The sequence below is a fragment of the Cervus elaphus genome, chromosome 18, assembly GCF_910594005.1.
Source record: "Cervus elaphus chromosome 18, mCerEla1.1, whole genome shotgun sequence".
Classification (NCBI taxonomy): Eukaryota; Metazoa; Chordata; class Mammalia; order Artiodactyla; family Cervidae; genus Cervus; species Cervus elaphus.
The window spans coordinates 77,253,372-77,276,245 of record NC_057832.1 but is presented as its reverse complement, the minus strand read 5'-3'; the positions used below and the strand labels follow the sequence as shown (position 1 = coordinate 77,276,245).

The following is a 22,874-nucleotide window of genomic DNA, read 5'->3' as shown; positions in this document are numbered from 1 at the left end:
CGCCAGTCGCTAAGGCTGCAGCAAAGCAGGAAACACCTCCGCCGAGTAGACTTAGGTCGCGGCCCTCAGGCCCCTCTCGCCCTCCCCTCCCGGGACCACCAGGCGCCACGCCGCGAACTCTTTAAGAGCCTCTGTCACCTCTCCCTCCTTTCCCCCCCTCCCTCGGGCCTGGGCTCGGGCTCGGGCTCCCGGCGGGCACTGCGCGGCGCGCGGCCCCACCCCCCCGGGGCGCGCGCCCACCCCGCCCCTCGCGGCTGCCTGGCGTGGGCGGTGCCACCTTCCCCTCCCCCCGGCGGCGGCCCCGCGCGCAGCGCTGCTCCCCAGCCCCCCTCCCCCTCGAATGTGACCGGAGCTTGAGGCGCGCAGGGCCGGAGACGCCGCAGACCCGGGACCCGGAGCAGCTCAGAGGCGGTGAAGTCGGTGTTTTTCTTTCTCTCTAGCTTTCACTCTGTGGTGTTGCTTAAGATACCACATAAGCCCCAGAGACCCCCATTTCCCCGCTTCCTATCCTTTCTCGCCGGACCCCGAATCAGGAGCTGGCGGGAAGGAAAGGAGAAGCGAACAGAGACCCCGCGACGGGCCTGGCTCCGGGCCGGCGTCTGTAGTTGGTTTAGGGGACGAGACTTCACAAGGTTGAAAGCTGTATTGCTAGTCGCCTTATTTCTAGACAAAGCGCATTTTCTCCCCCTCCCCCATCCCGGACGAGGTTGAGGGGGCCTTCCTTCCCGTCCCGTGCCTGGTCGGCGACTTGGGCCTCCAGGGAGGGCGGTGCATTCTCCCTCATCCGCGCAGGCGAGTGTCCGCAGACTGCGGCGGGCGCTCCGTTACGTGGCCGCCTCCGGGTGGGGAGAGGCGCGGGCCCCGTGGCGCAGTGCCCTTGAGCCCCCGCGCCACGGCCTTTGTTTCTCCCCGCGGATGCGCTGACCACGAGGCCCGCGCTCTCGTGTGGCGGGGGTGGCGGCCGGGCGCTAAGGCCTCGTTAAGCCGGGCGGGGTAGGGGTTTAAGGGGAATGGATGAAAGTGCAGAAATAGCTGATTTGTTTTCAAAAGTGGCACGAAATGTAACTCGAGCATCTCGGTGTGTTTTAGTTTTTCGACTAGCGATTGGGAAGGTCTCTAAGAAGAAACCAAGTTGGAATTATATTACATAGACGACTCTTCGGACTGTTAATAAGTATAGAGGAAAAATTCACACTAATTATTGTAATCGATTGGGCAGTTGTCTGGTTTTGAACCAAGTTATTTTGCTCGTTTTTTAAAATGCTGACTATGGTTTAAATGGGATTTGGATTGGGAAAAAAAAATTGTCAAATTTTTACCCTGTAAAGCTTTCGCGGATATTATGTCCTCAGTAAGGTTGTATAGATAAGTCACAGCACTGATACACTCTCAGGCACGTATCCCTAGTTTACACAGAGTCTTAAAACTGCTTCTCATAGGGACTTGCATATACATTTGATGACATGAGCTACCTAGGTCGGGGTTGGAATCCAAAGAAAACTTGTGTGTAGCTATCTTTTTATGTCTTACAAACTTCTTAACTGTCATGCATTTTTCTAGTAATAGCTCTTCAAGTCTGCAATAAAAAATGGCCTCCAATAAAACTACATTGGTAAGTTAATGAAAACCTCAAGTATTTAAGGATCTAACTCAAACTTTTTTCCTCCAGAAATTTTAACTTTGCATCTCTGTGGTTGAGAAATTACACCCATATATAGTTCCAAGTCCCCTTTCCCCCACAGCTGTTATGGGGAGAAGTTAGGAGCGAAAAAGGAAATTATTACATTCACTTAACTTCATAGTGTTTCGATTCATTTAAAAGAAACCTAATTTTGGGAGGGTAGCACAATGTGAATTTTGCCAAGTATTTTTATCTTGGAAATTTATGTGACATGGAAGAAGGTTACAAGCATAGACAGACAAAGCAATAAAACCTTGTTGATTGGTATACTGTTCTCTGTTACTCTATACTGAATTCTAGAGAAAGCAGGTATTTTCAGTATTGCCCTGTTTAAAGAACGGATATCTTGTACATTGAGACGAAAGTCATTGTGTCTTTTGAATTGTTTTGGTCACTGTCATATTTCAAACGTGCTTATTCTAAAATACAGAAGGGCCTTAAATTTAAACCATTGCAGTGCAGTTTTTTTAAATACTCAGCATGAAAAACATCACACACGTCCAGAAAAGAGAGAAGACTAGATCTTCTGAGCAGTTTTTTTCCTCTCCAGCAGTTTCTTAAACCCACAGTTTGCATTCTTAGATTTCATTAAAAGTTCTAAACCCACAGTTTGCATTCTTAGATTTCATTAAAAGTTCTACAAATATGTTGACATATGTGTATTCAGCCATGTTAAGCTACAAAGTTTAACATAAGCATTGAAATATTTACGAAAAAATCACGAAATTCAAAGTTATGGTTCCCACAGTATGTAATTCTAATACGTTGCATTAATAATTGCAAGTATATGAAGGTTAGTGTTTTAAAGATTTAAATGAGCAAAACATTTCATTTTGGTTTGTGAATTCTCCCCTTGGGTTTCACAACTAAAAGGGCAAGTTGGTGGGTTTTTTGTTTCATCATTAGATTGCACTTTTAAGTCAAACATCCTGAGAAATGTTTAAGTATGGAATATAAAGCCTGTCTGGTGGCATTATTTATTCCCAGTCACCGATGGGGAAAGCCCAAAGCATCTTCCAACACTTCTCAGGAATGAACTGTCTTTCAAATTTCATTATCAGTAAACCAAAATGTAGATAATTAAATTGACTTTACAATCACCAGTAACCTTAAAGTATTGGATGGGAAAGGAGCTACCTGTCCGAGACTGTGGGGATGATTATATAGATACAGAAAGCAAATAGATGTTTCTGTTAAAGTTAAATTACTCCTGCTTACAGTTTGATAGTCTTCCGTATCTACCTTTCATTTTAAAATTTCGTTGGTGTTGTGAGGTAATGTGTGCTTTAAATGGGAAAGTGAGTGGATTTTCTCTTAAAAAGAGAAAGATGAGCATTTGAAACTAGTTTATGAGTGCTATAGTAGTAAATACTTTGTTTCCTCTGCTAAATTTTTTTTTATTTTTTAATTTTCTGTGTTTATTTTTGTCTCTTTACTCCCTTAGCCTCTTAACTTTCTTGGACATAGTTTTGCTTTTCATTTAGGATCAGTGTTTAGTAAGTTTTTGTCTATGTTAATTTTTCTTCATCCCACTACCACTACCTTTGTTGTACTGTACAGAGGCAGAAAGTTATTGGACTGAGTACAATACCCAAGTATCTTGACTCATGAAAGTTGTACAGCTTAACATGGAGAATGATATCCAACAAAATCAGATGCTTGCTGCATTATTTAAATTTCACAGGATTTTTATTTTTTTTCCACAGGATTTTATTTCACAGGATATTTATTTAGAAGTGTGTGTATACACTTCTAAATGATTACATATTTTTTAATGTCCTTTGTAATCTTGAGGCATTGGTGTTAATTTCCCTGCTTTCATGCAATGTGAGGGATGACTAGTAATTGGACAATTACGATTTTTTTTTTTAACACCTGTTTTAAGGTGAAATGATTCCAAGATGAGCATAATGTGGAGTTTCCCCCCTTAGTCTCCATTTTGAGTTACTGGAAAGTACTTTGATTGGAGAGGATCTTGGTGTCCTGCTTCTCTCCCAATAGTGTTACACACACACACAGACAGACACACTTAAACCTGGTTTTAAGTGAATTTCATTGACCAATTTAGAGTCTTTCTCTTGAGAAAGCAAGAAAAAGGATTTTTTTTTTCTCTTTAGAGAATTTAAATGATCCAGCATTTTGGCCTCTTGAAGTAACAGTGTTACAGATTTGTTTCAGGTGGTCAGTAATGTCTACAGAAATTATGGGGAAACCTTTTGTCCTCCTTAACCTATTCATGGTCTCCTTGGTTGACCCTGCAATTGATATCAGGGTTCTGAACCACGTTTTCGTTCTGCAGCTGTCTTTTCTGTTTATTGTTCAGATTTTAACGTTGGTGTTTGAATTGAAAAAGGGGGGTCTTATGTAGTGTTTGGGGGCTGTATTTTTAATGGGTCTATGGTTCACCTAATAAGACCTGTTGCTGTTATTCTCCTTTGTATTAATCTCTAGGAGTTTCTAATAGTTGTTTTTTGCTGTCTTGTAGTTACAATGAGTGAAAACTCTACTAAACTTGGTCTTGTAGACTATGTAGAAATAAGACTATGAAAAGATAAAACAATTTTCAAGAGAAATGTCTTTGATTAAATTATTTCAGTGAAGGGTGGTGGGTGATAGGTTTGAGCTAAACCCACAGAATCACCCATTCCTTTATTTTGCTGATTATCTGTTAACTTATTCAGAAAGTGTTTGCCTTGGGATATAAAAGTGAAAATTTAGGTGTTAAGCGAGCAGTGTTAGCCTTTATTTATTTATTTATTTAATCTCTCTCTTTTGTTTCAGCAAAAAATGGGAAAGAAACAAAATGGAAAGAGTAAAAAAGTTGAAGAGGCAGAACCTGAAGAATTCGTAGTAGAAAAAGTACTGGACCGCCGTGTAGTGAATGGGAAGGTGGAGTATTTCCTGAAGTGGAAGGGATTTACAGAGTAAGAAATCTCAGTACTTTTAGTATATATATATATTTTTTTAATTATATGTTTAACTGTACTTAAGTAGTGTTTAAAATTAGTTTTTAGCCTAAAATCTTTTTATCCATTTTCTTATAGGTTTTTTTGAATTTAAAGGCACGTTTAATCCAAGGTATCTTTTTTAAAGAGTCAAGTCTTTAGCCTGCAATTGTTAACAAGTAGATTTGAGACTAGTTGATCACCTTGTGGAGTCAAATTTATATAATTATATAGAGTACAGGTTGCTTTTTTTAATGTAGTTGGATACTGTACTAATTAATTATATTGTTTCCCTGCAGTGGACATTAAAAAATATTGAAGCTATATAAGGTATACTAGTAGGTCTTAAACGGAAGTGCTCATCATAATTCAGATCCTACTCTAGGCTTACTATTCTCCTAATCTCTAAGTAGAGCCTGGTCATTTTTTAAGCGACCTGGTTCTTCATATTCCCTGTTACTAATTGCTATCAAAACCAGTCTTTATGATACTGTTTTATGAATAACTTACATGCAGAAATTATACTCAAACTTTATCATGTACAGTCTACTTCTTACACCACAAAAACAGCAAGACTCTGAGTAGTGACTTGAAAATGGGTAGGTGGAGATGGACAAAAGTTTCCTGAGCTTAGTTGAGATGGGGAGTATGATGGTTCTCTTATCTTCTGCTTTTTTTACCATTCACATTTAAAATCGCCTCCACAGCAATTTGGGAATTATGATTTGAGTGGAAGATTTATGTTTCTCTGTTTTATTCTTGCAGTACCCTTAGTTGAGCTTAAGTATATATATGTAAGTTTGTGGTTTAGGCACTAGGAAAAAAATTCCTGCAATTAGAACCAAGTCTGTAGTATTTTAAGTAAGACTTAACCAATTTGCTAAGAAGTGATTACCCTCGTATGGCAGACAGTTTTGTGGGCTTTTGTTTTATCCTGTGAGGCATTAAAAGCTGTTTGTATCTTACCCATCAAAACATTGGAAAATTAACTCCTCCCTTTTTCTCTTCATGGTTAGTGTGGCCACTAGTGTGAATAGGACCTGATATGTGCTGTATAATGTATTAGGTAATATTTTATTATAATAACACTGCAGAATGCAGGCTCCACTTTAGCTCTTTTGTCCTCCTCCATTCTTAAGTCTGCCAATTTTAGAGTCTTTGAGACATCAACAGACCTTGTTGTAACCAGAGGTTTAGAGCATCTTTCCTAGCATCTCTAAAATGATTCGTTTCATTGTGTGTAGTTCTGTAAAAGTCTTTTGGATCAAAGCACAGAAAGTTGGCAATCTTGTCACAAATGTTGCAGGCTGATCTCACTTTCACATTTGGTAATTGATATTCATTTTCTTTCCAGCCCTTCTGAAAAACATGAAAATGATCATCTTGGCCTTATATCAGGGATTGGCTAGCTTTCTCCCTAAAGAGCCCATACTAGAAGATAATCTGAGCTTTTGGGGCTGTGGCTTTCTGTCCCAGCTACTTTGTGACTGTAGTACAAAAGCAACAACAGGCAATATAGTAAACAGTATTCTAATAATGCTTTTGCTTATGGGTCCCAAAAACATGGTTTTTATTTTGAAATTTTTTCCCAACCAATTAAAAATGTAAAAAACATTCTTCATTTCCCAATTTGAGTACCCAGCAGAAATTGAAAATACTGTCTCATGTTTGAGAATGCTTCTGAATTACGTTTTTTAAAACACAGTATTGGAGGCCTTAACCCTAGGCACTATCTGATAAAGTAATATGGGGTGGAATCCAGAATCTGCTTTTCTGAAAGAAAGTGAGAAATTCCAAAGTGAGTTGTCTGTGTAACTTGGAAAAATATTAGCTGCGTTTATTCTGCTAGTCAGGTTCAGTTACCTGGGAGGTAGTTCAACAGATTACCCATTTAGCACGGACTGTGGAAGTAGACGCAAAATGAAGTACAGATTCTTCATGTAGGAGCTAGGGGGTAGGGGGAAGTATCTGCAGTACAGAGGGTTTTTTGTCAGGTATTATTAAATTGATCTGGACGGTGGTTATTAACCAAGAACTTTTTTTTGTTTGGGTTTTTTTTTTTTTGTTTTGTTTTGTTTTTTGAACTTTTTTTTTTTTAAACAACACAGTGCAGACAATACTTGGGAACCTGAAGAAAATTTAGATTGTCCAGAGTTAATTGAAGCATTTCTTAATTCTCAAAAAGCTGGTAAAGAAAAAGATGGAACAAAAAGAAAATCTTTGTCTGACAGTGAATCTGATGATAGCAAATCAAAGAAGAAAAGAGATGCTGTAAGTATAAAACATTGGCCGGCAGACTGGCTTCTTTGTAAAAGGATGGCTTGATTTTTTTAAATACTTTTTAAGACACGGATACTTCAAAAATATCATTAAAAAGGCTCTTTAAATACATAATATTTAGGATGAAAGGAGAGGCATGGTTTAACCCTACATTGTATAAATGTCCAGTAAGCACTTACATTTCTTTAAATCATTGTGCTACAGATATTTCGGATACATTGATGGATTTGGCACCAGATGAGGCAATTTCCTCTGATCTAAACCAGCTGTGTTAAAACAGTACAAAGTTAGATCATCAAAAATCACTTACGATACAGTGAAAACAATCTACATCGCACATTCTGATTATAAATCATTAGTGAGTGGTAGTGACCAAAACTTTGGCGTTTGATCCTTCTATTTCCAAAAAATACTTCGATTTTGAAGTATATAATCTTGGATAATAGTTTTTTTATTGGCTGAATTGAGAAAACTGGTTCACTCACTGTGTGTATATTTTGAACCAGCCTTTGCTTTATTGATTCTCTTTGGCTTTGGGCAAATTACATCCTTGCTTCTACCCTCAACTTTAAAACTGATTATATTTGCCCTGCCTTTTGGCCTAACATGGTAATTTAGGGAAAAGTCTTGGGTCTGAATTATATCTAGGCTTGGGGACCTAACATACAATACAGATTTCTTGATAGGGACTTTGGATTTAAAAATAAGTAATTTGAACTATATTCTAAGTACTTTACAGGTAGTCCATTAACTTAATGACAACTGTGTCAAGATCATAGGTGTCTTATTTTTGTTTTTATGGAAGGAAAACAGATGTGGGCTACAGATTTGGTTCTGAATGCTTTAGCAACCAAAGCAAAAAGGTGGCAATGTTAAGAATCAGTTATAAGTAAATTGAAAGTCTACCACATGCTCCACAGAAGCACCATTTAATAACAGTGTTGTTTAGTTGCTAAGTCCTGTGGTACACTTTTGGAACACCATGGACTGTGTAGTCTGCCAGGCTTTTCTGTCCATGGGATTTCCTACGGAAGAATACTGGAGTGGGTTGCCATTTACTTCTCCAGGGGATCTTCCTGACCCAGGAATCGGACCTGCATCTCCTGTATTTGCCAGTGAATTGTTTACCACTGAGCCACCAGGGAACAATGGTTATCCTGTATTGTGCCCCTGTAATGTGCCAGGAAGTGTTCTGAATAACTAAATTTGCGTTTCATATACTTCGAAATGTCTATGAAACAGATAGAATTAATAGTATGTATTTTATGGAAAATGAGCCTGAATCACAAAGCAGTTAACTTGCCCAAAGCGACAAAGGTAAGGCATCATTATCACCTAGGCAGTGTGACTCCAGAGCTTGAGGTAATGATGTAAAAGTCTCAAGGGGGAACAAAAGGATTTGTTACACTCTACAAAGTTCTCGAGGATCCCAAAAAACTTGTTTATATGGATTATAAGTATCCGTACTAACTGCATTTGAAATTAAAGTAGAATTTATAAAATACTGTATTTTCAGTTAAGAATAACAAGGCCTGGCGTTTTACATTTTTGCAAATTTTGTCAGTGTTTGTCTTAATAAGACTTTAGTTCAGTATTCAGTTTGCTGTGAATGTTGCTTGGTAGAAGTATGTGAAGATTATGTAAAGTCACAGATACATGAAAAAAGGAGATCATGAAGATAAATAGTCCAGAAGGTTTCCAGCATCCCTGGGGTACCTCAGACCACACTTTTGAGAGCCACGGGGTTTTTTTTATAAGGTTTCTTATCATTCAGATTGATTACAGTACTGATTACTGTCAGTTTTTTAAACTTTTTATGATTTTGCTATTTATAGTTTGTACTTTAAAATATGTAATTTAGACTGATTCCTAGAAGTAACTTGAAATACTACTTTCAAGAATTTATAATCATTAATTAAAAATAAGAGATTTGGATTTTTTCCTGCCTTGTGTCTTTGAAAAAAATTTGTTTTCTTGATTTATGATTCAGAATATTTTTAGAGACATCCAGATTTATTTTTTCTGCTTATAAGTTTAATGTAAATTAAAAGGTGTTTTAGTACTCTTCCTTTAATCATTTGTTTCGCTATCAGAAGGCTATATGTCATGAAGACAAATTGGAAGTTAATATTAGTTTGCTCTATGTTGAAATGTGTGCGAACATTTATATAATCATTTAACTTCTTCTGAACAGGCTGATAAACCTAGAGGTTTTGCCAGAGGTCTTGATCCAGAACGAATAATTGGTGCCACAGACAGCAGTGGAGAATTAATGTTCCTCATGAAATGGTGAGTGTGCTATTATTATTATTATATTTTAAAGTAAGAATAGATGTTTTTAAAAAAAAAAAAAACTTGTGGATTTTTTAAAAACCTGTCTACCTAGGCTTTATAAATTGTTAACCATCATTAGGTAGCAAGTTGGTTTTGGTCACTAAGTTTTGGCTGACTCTGCAATCCCAAGGACTATCACCCACCAGGCTCATCTGTCCATGGATTTTCCAAGCAAGAATACTAGAGTGGGTTGCCATTTCCTTCTCCAGGGGATCTTCCTGACCCAGGGATCAGACCTTTGTCTCCTGCATTGGCAGGCAGATTCTTGGCACTGAGCCACCAGGAAAGCTCTAGGTAGAAAGTAGTTATTTGCTGAAAAAATGATTCACGTTACTTAGCTAAAGCAGACATTGGCAAACTGACCTGTCTTGGAAAAACGAAATTTTATTGGAACACAGCCACAAGTAACCACATAACCTTCTTGAAGCACTTAAACATGTTTTGATTAAATTACGATTTTTTAAATGCATGGTTATCAGTTGACAAAAAAATGTTCAGGCTTTTTAATTGAATAATTTTTTCTCTCATGACAGGAAAGATTCCGATGAGGCAGACTTGGTACTGGCAAAAGAGGCAAATATGAAGTGTCCTCAAATTGTAATTGCTTTTTATGAAGAGAGACTAACTTGGCATTCTTGTCCAGAAGATGAAGCTCAATAATTGTTTGCATTGCCTTTTATATATATTTATATATATATATAAAATGTGGGTCTTGGTTTTTTGATTTATTAGTGTGAAGAAATAACTACATTCTCTAATGAAAATCAGGTTTGATATGTTTGTTTTGAAGTAATATTGGGGAAGTTACATTGGGTTTTTTGTTTTTTTTTTTCCATCTGTAGCACTGGTTACTTTGAACAAATAAAAGCTTTCTGTAGTTGCTTCCTTCAGTAGGAAAGAATCTGATACCATGGTATATTATTTCCTCAGCATTAGAGAACAGTTTTTCTAAATGTTCGAGGAAATCTCCATAGTCATTACTCAATCAGAATTTAGCATTTAACTCATATATGCCTGAGGACCATTCTAAGTTTTTTGTATGTGTATACATAAAAGACACATGTAAATGGTTGGGAGTTAATTTTTTGTTGTGGTTTTTGTTTTGGTAAATATATTTAAACAACAGCCTTTCATAACGATGGATAAGCCCATGTTCTGGAATTACATCATTTTGAGCAATATAAGAAATAACTGCAACTTAGATTGAAAATTTAAGTCTGAACCTTTCAAATTAAATAATTTTGTAATTAGACAAATTAAGCAGTTTAAATTGGGTAATTTTTTAAAGCATCCATATCTGCATATAAATGCAGAAACCCTGGAAGGAAAATTTTTATCACCATCAACAACCTTCCCAACCAAATAAAAAAGTAGAAAAATTCTGGTATGTTTTAATATAGCAAAGCAAAACTTAGTTAAACAGACACTTGATGGTTCTTTTTGGTGAACCATTGTTTTACAAGAAATTGAAGTCTTTGTGCTATATTTAGGAAAGGTTGTGACACATGGGATGTCTCAGATTTGTTCATGGAAACCTAATCAGATAAATATTGGCAATTTACAATCTACAGGAACAAATGAGTGAACAAACTTTTCTAATCTAGGCTTGACCTGCATGTTTTTTCAGACTTGACTCCAATCCATTCCTTACATGAAGGCTCAATTTTCTCAGTATTTTGGGTTACTAGTTCAGCATAAGCCAAGAAAAACAATAACTTTGTAGTAATCAGAATGTTATTCAACTGTATATTGTTTACTTTATTGTAAATACTGGTGAACAGTGGTCAATAAATAGTTTTATATTCCTTTATATGATTACACTTTTTTTCTTTATCTGATGACCTTTATGGTGGGAGTAGAGACACATTCATTGAATCAATAACATCATGTTTATAAATATGATCAGTGGTATCACCGATAGCTTACTGTGAACGATGTCGGATTTGTGATCTCCAAAGATTTAGCTTTGGGTCCAGGGACCAGGGTTGATCACTCAAGAGCTTTTGTGTAGCAGAGTTTTATTAAAGTAAGAAAAGGGACAGAGGAAGCTTCTGACACAGACATCAGAAGGGGGATGGGGAATGCCTCCCAAGCTAGTCTTACCAAGGCCTTACATGCTTTTTTCAGACCCACTCCCACAACATACATCTTTAGTTAACAAGATTACAATGAACAATAGATTTTACTAGACCCACTCCATAGTATACATTTTAAGATGACAGGATTAGTCAGGTTTTTGTTGAGGAGAAACATCCTCTAGCTAGCAAGACTACATTGGTATATTGACCAAGACAAAGCAATGTAGAAAAGAATTTGTCCTTTTCTGCTTGAGAGCCCCAGACCCCTTTCTCCGTTTCTAGGGCTCCAGATCCGTTTGTCTTTGGGAACCCTGGACTTCTTATCAAGCTACCTAGGAACTGACTCACCACTAAGGCATTAGAGTACCTGTTTTAGATCCTTTGAGTTTAGTAGTTTCAACTGGAATATGTATTAACATGAAAAGATTTTCTGACTAAAATTTCCAGTGATGCTTAAGAGGAACTTTTCATCAAAGTGAAATTTTGATACTTAGTTTCTAGGCTGTTGAAACTGCCATCTTAAATTATAGGTATTCTGAGGACTGTTGTGACAGTCACATTACTAATTTCAAAAGTTTATACAGAGAAAAGGAAAAATTTATACTAAACTGTTTGTTAACCTTTTTGTAGACCTGTTTGCTCTGAACAGTGGGTTTGTAAGTGATACAGAAACTTGTTTTGATCAGAAATTGATGACCCTGCATTGAGCATTAGACCATTTCTGCAAAATGTTGTCCATGTATTTTAATATTCCTTATCTTTCTTGTGGGTGCTTTAAAAAGGCACGAACTTGAGTGGCTTAAAACAACACATTTGTTTTAGTTCTGGAGGTCAGAATTCCAAAATACAGTGTGAGGGCTGGTTCCTTCTGGAGGCTCTGATGGCAAAATCTGCTTGTCTCTGTTCCTAGAGGCCATCTCTTCTTTGGTTCCTGGCCCCTTCCTTCTTCAAAACCAGCAGTGTAGTGTAGTGTCTCAAATTATTCGACCTCTCTGTACTTCAGTTTCCTCATCTGTAAAACATAAATCATGATGAAGTAATAATTGTGTGAGACACAGTGTCTTGTAAGTGGTAAAAAGAATTTTTTATCTGATTTTAATAGGGACACTGTGAGCTGTTGTATGGAGGTTCCCCAACTGAATCAGTTACTGAGTATGAACACTTAGGTTGTTTGTAGTTTTATGCTTTTAGATGATTTGTGAACATTCTTTTCCATAATGTATAGTAAGACTTGAGTAGTTACAGATGGATTCCCAGAAATTTTTGAAGTCAAGCTTGTACTGATGTACTCGTCTATCAGTAGTCATTATCCCACATCTTCATTTGTACTGCAAATTAATACTGAGTCTGATTTTGTTGCCAGTCCAGTGGCATCTTGTTTTAATTTGCATGTCTGATATTTTTGTTGAGCATCCTTTTCATACCGTTTGCATTTCCTTATCAATAAATTGCTAGTTTTACAAATTATTTTTAATTGATAGGAGTTACTTATGTAGTAATATTTTTTGTGTTACAAATAATTTTCCTGCCAATTTTTTTGACATGATTTATGAGATCCTTTTGTTGTAACAAATGTTATGTGGCCAATTTTTTTTAAAAAATGTATATGACTGCACCAGGTCTTAGTCACAGCATGAAGGTCTTCCATCTTTGTTGTGACATGGGTTCTTTAGTTGTGGCATGCAGGATATAGTTCCCTGGTCAGGGTTCAAACTCTGGGCTCCCAGCATTAGGAGCACTGGATCTTATCCTCTGGACCACCAGGGAAACTCTTGTCAGTCTTTGGATTTCATGTCATGTTTGAAAATACCTCTCCCTTTCTGAAGCTGGAGTTACGTGGATAGTCTTAAAATTTCTTCTATTCATTTTCTTCCTTGCATTTTTATAGTCAGGTGTTTAGCCAGAGATTTTGTTCCATATTGTGAACATTTCTGATTTTTGTTTTCCAAGATGGACATCAATGCCTCTGAAGAAGTCAGATGTGTAGATAGCAGTTTCCCTGATCTCATGGATCGAAGAAAATAATGCCACTACAAAGAAAAATTTGCCCCACATATAAAACTGAAGTTTTTATTTTTCATAAAAGGCCTGAAATGTGTTCAAATACCTGGACAGATTGGCATCAAGGAAAAAATAAAAATCTCTGTAAGTTGAATGTGAATAGTGTGTGTATTTGTACGTCCACTGTATGGTGTGCTTAGCTGCTCAGTTGTGTCCAACTCTGCAACTCCATGGACTCCGCGTAAGCCTGCCAGGTTCCTCTGTCTGTGGGGATTCTCCAAGGCAAGAATACTGGAGTAGGTTGCGATGCCCTCCAGGGGATCTTCCCAACCCAGGGAACAAACTGGGGTCTCCTGCATTGCAGGCGGATTCTCTACCGGCTGAGCTACCAGGAGAGCCCCACCATATATGATACATAGACCCTTTTCTTCTGTTTAATAAATGAATTTGTACCTTTGAGTATTTGCTAAACAAGCGGAGCAATTTTAACAACTTAAAGCGCCAGTAGGTGATTTGGTATAACTAAGGAGGTTGTAGTAGGTGCCTATCTATCCCATTAATAATACTTCATAGTTCAGTTCGCCTTATGAATGTATTTCCTGTAAATGTGCTGCACTATTCAGATACATAACAATCTTCAGCATATCTGCTAGTTGAGTATAAGGAGGGGGGATTTAGAGTTGTTGGGTTTTATGGTGGGATTTTATGTGTGTATTCTAAGAATTTATGTTCAAAGATTTCTGCAGGCAATCATGTTAACTGGAAAAGTACAAAAATATGAAATTGTTTTCATGGAATCTTTGCCATTACAACCCATGTTTTTACTGTAAAAGCAAGCAGTATGAAAATCTCCTTGATCACATGTAAGAATGGTTTCATTCTTAGAAGAAATACTCTGATAGTTGAATGACTACTGATTTTTATACTTTATCACATTTAATTCTCAAAATAGCCTTCTGGAATAGGTATTATTGACCCCAGATTACAAGTGAGGAAAAAGGGCACAAAAAGGCTGAAGGAAAGTCAAGGTCAGTTGTGTGAACCAGAGCATTAACTATGGGAATAAAGAAGAGGGGACTGGCTTGAAGGTAAGAGTTTTGTCCGTAGTGACTGCCCAGTATGTGCTTGTATAATAAAGTGGTTTTGCATATAAAATGAGGTGACGTGGAGGTTAGGAAGAAAGGGATCCAGAATGATTCCTAAGATGCCATTTTTTCTGTAATGGATGACAATGTCATTTAGTGAGGAAGGGAAGCTAGGAGAAACCGTGAGGGGGAGGATATTAAAAGTGGCTTTGGACATATATCGAGATATTCGTTTGGTTAGTGTATTACTACACATATTACATAATTTGGCCAAAAGTGGGACAACTAAAACTTTGATGAGGGAAGTTACTTGCTGGCCTGGAGACAAAAGAACAGTGGTTCAGAGCATGGGTTCTGAAGCCTAACCTATTTTTCAATATTATCCATAAAACTAGGAGGATTATCATGACAGTTTTTATCTCTTAGGATTTTTCAGTGTTCAATCAAAAACACCTAGAGCTGAATCTCCAGTACTTAATAAGGACCAGATAAATATTACCATTCTCCACTGTAAACCTCAGGATGACTGCAACCCTGGACTGGCACAATCCCAAGACTCACCATCTCCGGTTTTTGGCTCTCTTCTTTGGAACTGATTTCTACAAGTCAAAAACAGAAGTACAACATCTCCCAGATCTCCAAGTCTGCTTCTATAGAAACTGAATTTTTCTTTCTCTGATGCCCAATTCAAAATCCTGTAAGAGATCTGCTTGGGTTAGATGCCCTCCCTGGAACTATCAACTATAACCAGAGGGGAGGAGAAATACAATTAGATCAATCACTGGAAGAGTGCTTTCCAGAAAAAAGTAGATTTTTTTTTTTAAAGTAGATATTTTTTATGAGCAAAATGTATAATGCAAAGGATTTCAGCCAATTTGAAAACACCTTCTTAAAATACCCTTTGAATTTGCCTTTTAGAAAACTTCTAATGTGAATATTTTCAGTGTCTTAGAACATCGTAGAACATCCTACCAACTCTTCAAATGAAGGTTGAAAATCTCCCCTTTTACTTAAATATAAGTATTGGGGGGAAAATTGACCTGTGAGAGTAAGACAAGAACATTGATATTTAAAACTGCTTTTAGCTCTGTGACTGCTACGGGAAATAGAAGTGCAAAGGAGACCCCTCAGCATGGCCATGTGGTGCAAGGGTCTCACTCTCATGATCTAGGATTCTCTCAGTGATGTCTTATTCTTGAATGGTTCTAAGTTGTTCTTGTCAGGGGGACCGAAGTCAGGAGTGGATTATTGTGCCGTCTCGGTGATGTCATTCCTCACTTCTTAAAAATAAAACCATACATTCAATCTTTTATCATTATTCATAAATCCTGCATTTTAGCTTCTTAAAGGAGAAAATAACGACACTGAAACTAAAGTGACCTTTCATAGCAATCTTTTTCATTACCAGCATACTCCAATATGACTATATATATCAGGCGCATTGGTATCCACCATCTCCTATGTCTTCCCCTGACACCTTTACTGGATACTGATAGCACCCTAATACAATGTCCTGAAGTAGTTGTTGTGGTATGTTAAGCTTATATTTTTCTCCAAATTCACTTTTTAGTATCTCAAAGCTCTTAGCCATTGATGAGCAGTAGGAGAGAATCAAGTGGAAAGAGAAACAAGAGGCAGATGTCTGGATAGGGGCAGAATCTACATGAGAATGGGCACTGAAAAATTTGAGACTGTGGTTAATAAGCCAAAAAAGATACATATTACATCAGGATTCAGACCCACACTTAACAAGGCCTTTTTGGTATTTCAGTAACTGAATATCCTTGGATAAATCCCAGGGTGGACTCACTTTTAAGTGAAATCATCTTTCTAGCAAACAGTGTCACCATAAGGTTCCTACTACACCTTCTCACTCCTCTGGTCTCTTTATTTAGCTTTCATGGACATCTAATACCTCTGCACCAGGAATTTCAGAGTTCTAGAAATTTATCTCTGATGTGCTGAAAGGGATAAGAGTGTAAATTTTGCAGAGGGAATACTGTAGCTTTCTTGCATTTTGCTGTACAGAGTGGCAATACAAAGGAAAACTCAGTTTTACTCTGAAATCCCAGTTTTTCTCCAGAGAAGGCCATGCTCAGCAACTTTCTAGCACCAGAGCACCTAATAGGAGAGGCTTCTTAAATTATACTTTCTTATACTACCATAGATAAATAGAATATTGATCTCGCTACAGGTGGGTGTTACCAATTGAAGGCAGAGAAAAACTGAACGTTCCTCTTCTAGAATGTAAGTGTCATGGGAGCAAGTACTTGTCTTTTTCTCTATAGTGTGCCTAGCCCCTATAACAGGGCCTGGCATCTGTTTGAGGAAGGGAGTGATAGAGAGGGGGTGGGGGGAGCCTGGATTTAAATTTGGGCTTGTAATAAATATAATGTTGCTATCAATCAAAAATTCCAAAAGGATCTGTCAAAAGAGTAAACTAAAATAGGTATGGGGAAAAGGGAACCCTCTCACACTGTTGGTGGGAATGTAAGTTGGTACAGTCACTATGGAAAACACTATGAAAGTTCCTCAGAAAACTGAAAATAGAACTACCATATGATCCAGCAATCCCACTCCTGGACATATACCCACACAAAACTATAATTTAAAAAGATAAATGCACACCTATGTTCATAGCAGCACTATTCACAAAAGCCAAGACATGGAAACAGCCTAAGTGTCCACTGACAGATGAATCGATAGAGAAGGTGTACATATATACAATGGAATGTTACTCAGCCATAAAGAAGAATGAACTAATGCCAGTTGCAACAGCATGGATGCAACTAGAGATTATCATACAGAGTGAAGTTAAGTAAGAAAGAAATACTATATGATATCACTTATATGTGGAATCTAAAATAAGGCACAAATGAAACTACCTACAAAGCAGAAACAGATACACATAAAGAACAGACTTGTGGTTGTCAAGCAGGAGAGGGGAGGGACTGGGAGTTTGGAGCTGGAATAAATGCAAATTATTACATTTAGAAAGGAGAAACAACCAGGTTCTACTGTATAGTACAAGGAACTATATCCAGTTTCCTGGGATAAACCATAATGGAAAAGAATATAATAAAATAATATATATATGTGCATAACTGAGTCATTATGCTATATAGCAGAAAGTAGCACAACACCATAAATCAACTATACTTCAACAAAAAATTTTAGCTTAATTTTAAAAAGGCAAAAAATAGTAAACCCCTAAATCGAGCAAGCTCTGTATATGGACCTCATATTAAGGCTGAAAAGGGCAAAGTTATATATTTTAAAATTTAAAGTGCTGTATTTTGGGAGAGTCAAGTGCCTGAATTAATAAAAATACATCTGGGAACATTCACTCCTTTTTTTTTTTTTTTCAAAATCATGAAGCCTACTTTCATTTACCCTCACATAATTTACAATGGTCTCCCTTGTGCTCATCAATGTTTTTTAAACTTCTGATAATTTCTATTACTTCTCATTTGTCTAACCAGAGCATAAGTATTTGTCTTCAGTAGCAAATACACATTCCCCATTAAGCATATATATTCCAAGAAAAGTGGACTCAAAGGGTCCTATTTTTGCTGTTTTGAGCTGAAAGAAATAAGAGAAAGGAGGAAAAGTAAGAATGTAGAGATTGTGAGTACATATTCATTTTCACGGATGAATTAAATCTATGGTGGAAATCACAATCATCCCTTCCAACAAACAGGTTCCAATTAAAAATGGTACAATTATTAAATAAGTGTCCATTTTCTCTGTTCTTGTTTGGTTCTGTCCTAGGTGGTGGATGCAGGTCTATTTTAGACATACTTCTTTTCCTGGTGGCATTTACATTTTAAGATGGACACTAGTGAGAATACCCAATCAGGTTGACCTAAAAATAAAGCATTGAATAAAACAGACATTCAGTTGTGAAACCATGTTCAGTCAACCAGAAAAAAGAATGTGCCACATTTAAGAGTCATGCCTCTGGTTGAATATATTGAAAGTCACTGAATCGTACACTTTAAGCTGGTAAATTTTATGGTATGTAAGTTATATCAATAGTTTTTAAAGAAAAGGCTGGGATATGAGAAGGCTCAAAAATTTTTTAACTTTGGCAGACTTTCAGGTTTTCAACAGAAAGTTAAAAAATAACCCACTTTTTTTTTTATCATTTGTTTACAAATTGATTTTTACTGATTTCTCCTTGACCCTTCCCTCTGCCCCACCAAATTTCAAAACGAACATGCAAAGCAATCTCTAACCCAAAGAAAAATCCTACAATAAAGTATTAAAAAAAAAAGTTGGCAAATTTTTAGAATAATTTCTCCTAACGTGTCAAATAAACTATTATTATCAACTTGTTCCTATGCAACAACAAGCCAGCAGTTTAATTCTCAAACACAGGAAACAAATATCTTTAGGATAACAGGCTTTCTTGATGGTTCAGACGATAAAGAATCTGCCTGTGCTGCAAGACATCCGGGTTTGATACTAGGTTGGGAAGATCTCCTGGAGAAGGATACTGCAACCCACTCTAGTATTCTTGCCCAGAGAATTCCATGGACAGAGGAGCCTGGTGGGCTATAGTCCATGGGATTGCAAAGAGTCAGACATGACTGAGAGACTAACACTTACACTAGGTTACAAATCATAAAAAGAATCCTTAGATCTTAACTGAAATTTTCCTGAGAGGCATCATACTTCACGCTCATTGATAGAATTCTTGTACCAAATTGGTCAACTAAATTTTAGAAGAATTTTTTTTAAGTTGTGTGATTGTCACAGTACTCTGATTTGTAGCATACAAAGATGTTAGAGATGCTAAAATAAATATGACAGCACTGAAGTTTGCAGAATGACTATACATACTAATCAGTGAACAGGCAGTTCTGTTTGTTAAGGGGATGGAAGGTAGAGTGAGTCAACTCTAAAATTATACCTTGATGTTTATATCCCTTGATTTCCCCCTGTATTTTAAGTAAGGAATCACCCTAGATTAATAGTTCATATGTAGATTTATTGCATTTTTTAAGCTGTCTTAGCTCTAATGATACGTTCCCTAAGAATTAATATGAATGTGAGTACATGAGAAAGATCTTTGTAAAATATCTCTCTAATCCAACTGGTGTATAAGAAATTCAGAGGTCTGTTTTTATTTCATTGATATTAGCCCCAAATAATTCATCTCATCACTTAAATCTTCTGATGCCTATTTTTAAAAACATTTGTTTATTTATTTTGCTGCACTGAGTGGGTCTTAGTTGCAGCAAGTGGGATCTTTAGTTGCGCCGTGTGGGATCTAGTTCCCTGACCAGGGATTGAACCCGGGACCCCTGCATTGAGAGCACAGAGTCTTAGCCACTGTACAACCAGGAAAGTCCCATGCCTTATACCTTTATTTAAAGCAGAGGATGACAAACTTTGCCTATAAAGGACCACATAATACATAGTTGTGGCTTTTGTGGACCATATGATTTTTATGGTAACTACCAACCTTGCCACTGTAGCAGGGAAACAGCCATAGATGAATGAGTGTGGCTATATTCCAAAAAAACTCTTTATTGATACTAAAATTTGAATTTCATGTATTTTCAAGTCATTAAGTATCTGTCAATATTTTTTTCAGCCATTTAAAAATGTAAAACCCATTCTTTGCTTTTGGATCACTGAAAAACAGGTAGCTGATCAAATAAGCACAAGCAGATTTGGCCTAAAGACAGTAGTTTGCCAATGCCTGTTCTATAGCATTAAGTGTGTGAATAAACCTTCTTTCTAAAAGAATGGTTAAGAATCTTTACCCTACATTATTAGTGAGGCATAGCTTTCTTTTTATTCATGGTACACTACTACCTTCCAGGGCCAATATCTGGAAAAATCACGAGATTTCTGAGTCCCTCGTCCTCACTTCCTGAGACTCCCCTTTCCTTCACTGGTTCCTAAACAGTTGCCCTGGGCCTCCTCTACAGGGGACTACCCTGCCTGTGCCTTAAACCAGACATTCCTGACCTGATGCCAGAGGCCCTATGCAAAACAGAAAGAGAGAGAGTGTGTGTGTGCGTCTTGGGAGAATGGTGGTGTGTGTGTGTGTGTCTGCGTGTCAGGGAGAAGAGCCCATAATTGGAACACATTCTCAAATACTTCTATAACTAAAAGTTGGTTTAAGACTACTATTTTAGTTCTTTTCTGCAGCATTTTTCAAAGCCACATGTCCTGTTTCTATCTTTCAGAACCATATCTAAGTCATATTTGCAGGCATGTTAAATGAGAGGTGGCCATCTCCATTGAGGGGAAAAGAGGTTTGTGTGAGGGGACATGGACACAGCTGGAGCTCGAGTGTGAGTGTTGTAGCTACATAAGAGTGGCCACAGGAGGCTCCCATGAAATCTGTAGAGGGAAGAAAGGCAGTTTGCTTGCAAAAGAAAATATTTTTATTCAATTGTATTTGTTCAGTGGAAGAGGGGAAAGAATCTTGCAGTGTCTTCTGTGGTGGAATTTAATTACTATGTTAAAAAGAGTCCCATTACCCATTCCAAAAATATTATTTTTCCACAGTAAAATAGGCAAACTAAAGAAATACTTTAACCCTCTTTCCCCATCCTTTTAATATGTGTGTACTTTAACAGTATCATTGTAACAATACCCAAACCCAAAGTTTCCCAAGTGGCACTAGAGGTAAAGAACCTGCCTACCAATGCAAGAGATGCAGGTTTGATTCCTGGGTCAGGAAGATCCCCTGGAGGAAATGACAACACACTCCCATATTCTTGCCTGGAGAATCCCATGGCAGAGGAGCCTACAGTCCATGGGGCTGCAAAAAGTTGGACACAACAGAGTGACTAACACTTACTTAAACCCAAACTGGAATTACTGGTAGGCTAGAGGTCTCAAAATGCCCCTTACAATGCTCACATAGACTTAGACACGCCCTGCCCTTCTGTGATCTCCCTTCTTTTATTTATCTCCTCCATTTCTTACCAAATCTTTCCCCTTCTAAAAAGAACTTCGTAAGTTAGACTTCCTACCGTGAGCTTCCTGCTTCTGCCCCATAGCACCTCTTACCTCTCATGATATTATAAATGCTGGTTCATTTGCCTGTCTTCCTATGACAAGCCCCTAGGTGGCAGGGATTATGCCTTGATCACCATTTGAGCTTCTGTGTCTAGCACACACACAACTGATTCTGATTAACTATTTGACAAAGATGTAAATAAAAGCTCAACTAGTTAACCTGTTCAAGCACCACACACATCCACATGCTCCCAGAGCCTAAAGACTATTTCCATGTAAACGTATAGGTTTATCCTTTGTAATGTCCTTACCTCCCTTTGACCTAAAACTTTCAACTCATTTCACAAACCAGACACTCCAGCCCTAGTCAGATGCAGTTCATGCATGTATACATCTTGTAAAATTCCAAATATGTGTAACATATCCTAACAGTACATCTATATTAAACAGTGTTACTGTATCACAGCAACAAAGGAAGCCCAGTCTGGTTATTTATTAACTCCATATCAATAATTCACAGCTCATTCCTAACTCCTATGTACAGACGCCATTGTTCATCATCTATAAGCATGAGATAGATGCCCCTGAAAGATAAAGAAACCAACTCTTCAAAAAACAAATTGGGAAGACAAGTTTCTCGAATTTGTAATATTTTTAACTAAAGGGCTAAAAACTCTACAATTTATTGCCATCTCTTGATGGCAATTCTGAAGCATCTTAACAGTATTTTAAAAGGTCTAGTAAATTATAAGGTTTGGGGATTATATTATCCAATTTCTTCCTCATCTTCAGCTCTTTTCTTTAATTTCTCCTGTCTCTGAATTCTGTGTGTGCCGAGGCTGATCACTGCACTGATTCTGAAGGGAGATATGAACTAGAATCACCAGAAACCAGGGTTTCACCTGTGAATGGAATGACTGACTGGGCATGTTGAGGGGAAGGAAGTTCCCAGAAAGACAGCAGCTCTGACTGCAGTCTCTATCAGGTGGGTCATTTCTACTCTTTGTCTGGTATGACTTGCCTGCCTTCCTCCACCAGAATGTAAGCTCCATTAGAACATAATTGTTTTGTTCTCCACTGTACCTTTACCACCTACAACAGGTCCAGGTGGAGCAGATGCTTAGTAAATATTTGATGAATGGGTGATTACTGCAGAGATAGTGTCTCCAGTATATAATTAACCCAGTTTTACCTTTTCCTTCTTATCATCCATGAGTTAGATCAAATTGGCTTCATTATCCTCAAGGATCATGGCTAAGGATTTCTTAATAGGTTACACCCACAACTCAGCAAATATGTGGAGCAGGCTTCTCAAACATTTTGATGGTAAATCTTAAGATATAAAGATATATATATCTTAAGATATAAAGATATATATATCTTAAGAAGATATAAATTTCACATAAGCAGAAGTGTATATACCCACCCACCCACATATCTGAAATTAAAGTTTCACAAAACAATACTACATGTTTTCTAATATTTT

General features: G+C 37.4%; 1 protein-coding gene across 1 annotated transcript; it reads left to right on the top strand.

Moving 5' to 3' along the window:
* Positions 1–267: 267 nt before the first annotated feature.
* Positions 268–11,050, top strand: CBX3 (chromobox 3). The gene is made up of 6 exons (XM_043873345.1): positions 268–416; positions 1,561–1,612; positions 4,463–4,605; positions 6,735–6,897; positions 9,101–9,195; positions 9,774–11,050. Exons 2-6 carry the CDS (start codon positions 1,589–1,591, stop codon positions 9,898–9,900), a joined length of 552 nt encoding a protein of 183 aa, XP_043729280.1. The 5' UTR covers positions 268–416; positions 1,561–1,588; the 3' UTR covers positions 9,901–11,050.
* The last annotated feature ends 11,824 nt before the right edge of the window (positions 11,051–22,874 follow it).

Excerpts from the sequence above, each read along its gene's own strand:
- CBX3 (XM_043873345.1), top strand. The coding sequence starts at position 1,589 with ATGGCCTCCAATAAAACTACATTG. Across the intron at positions 6,898-9,100 it reads CAAAGAAGAAAAGAGATGCT|GCTGATAAACCTAGAGGTTT; the intron begins GTAAGTATAAAA and ends TCTTCTGAACAG. Across the intron at positions 9,196-9,773 it reads TTAATGTTCCTCATGAAATG|GAAAGATTCCGATGAGGCAG; the intron begins GTGAGTGTGCTA and ends CTCTCATGACAG.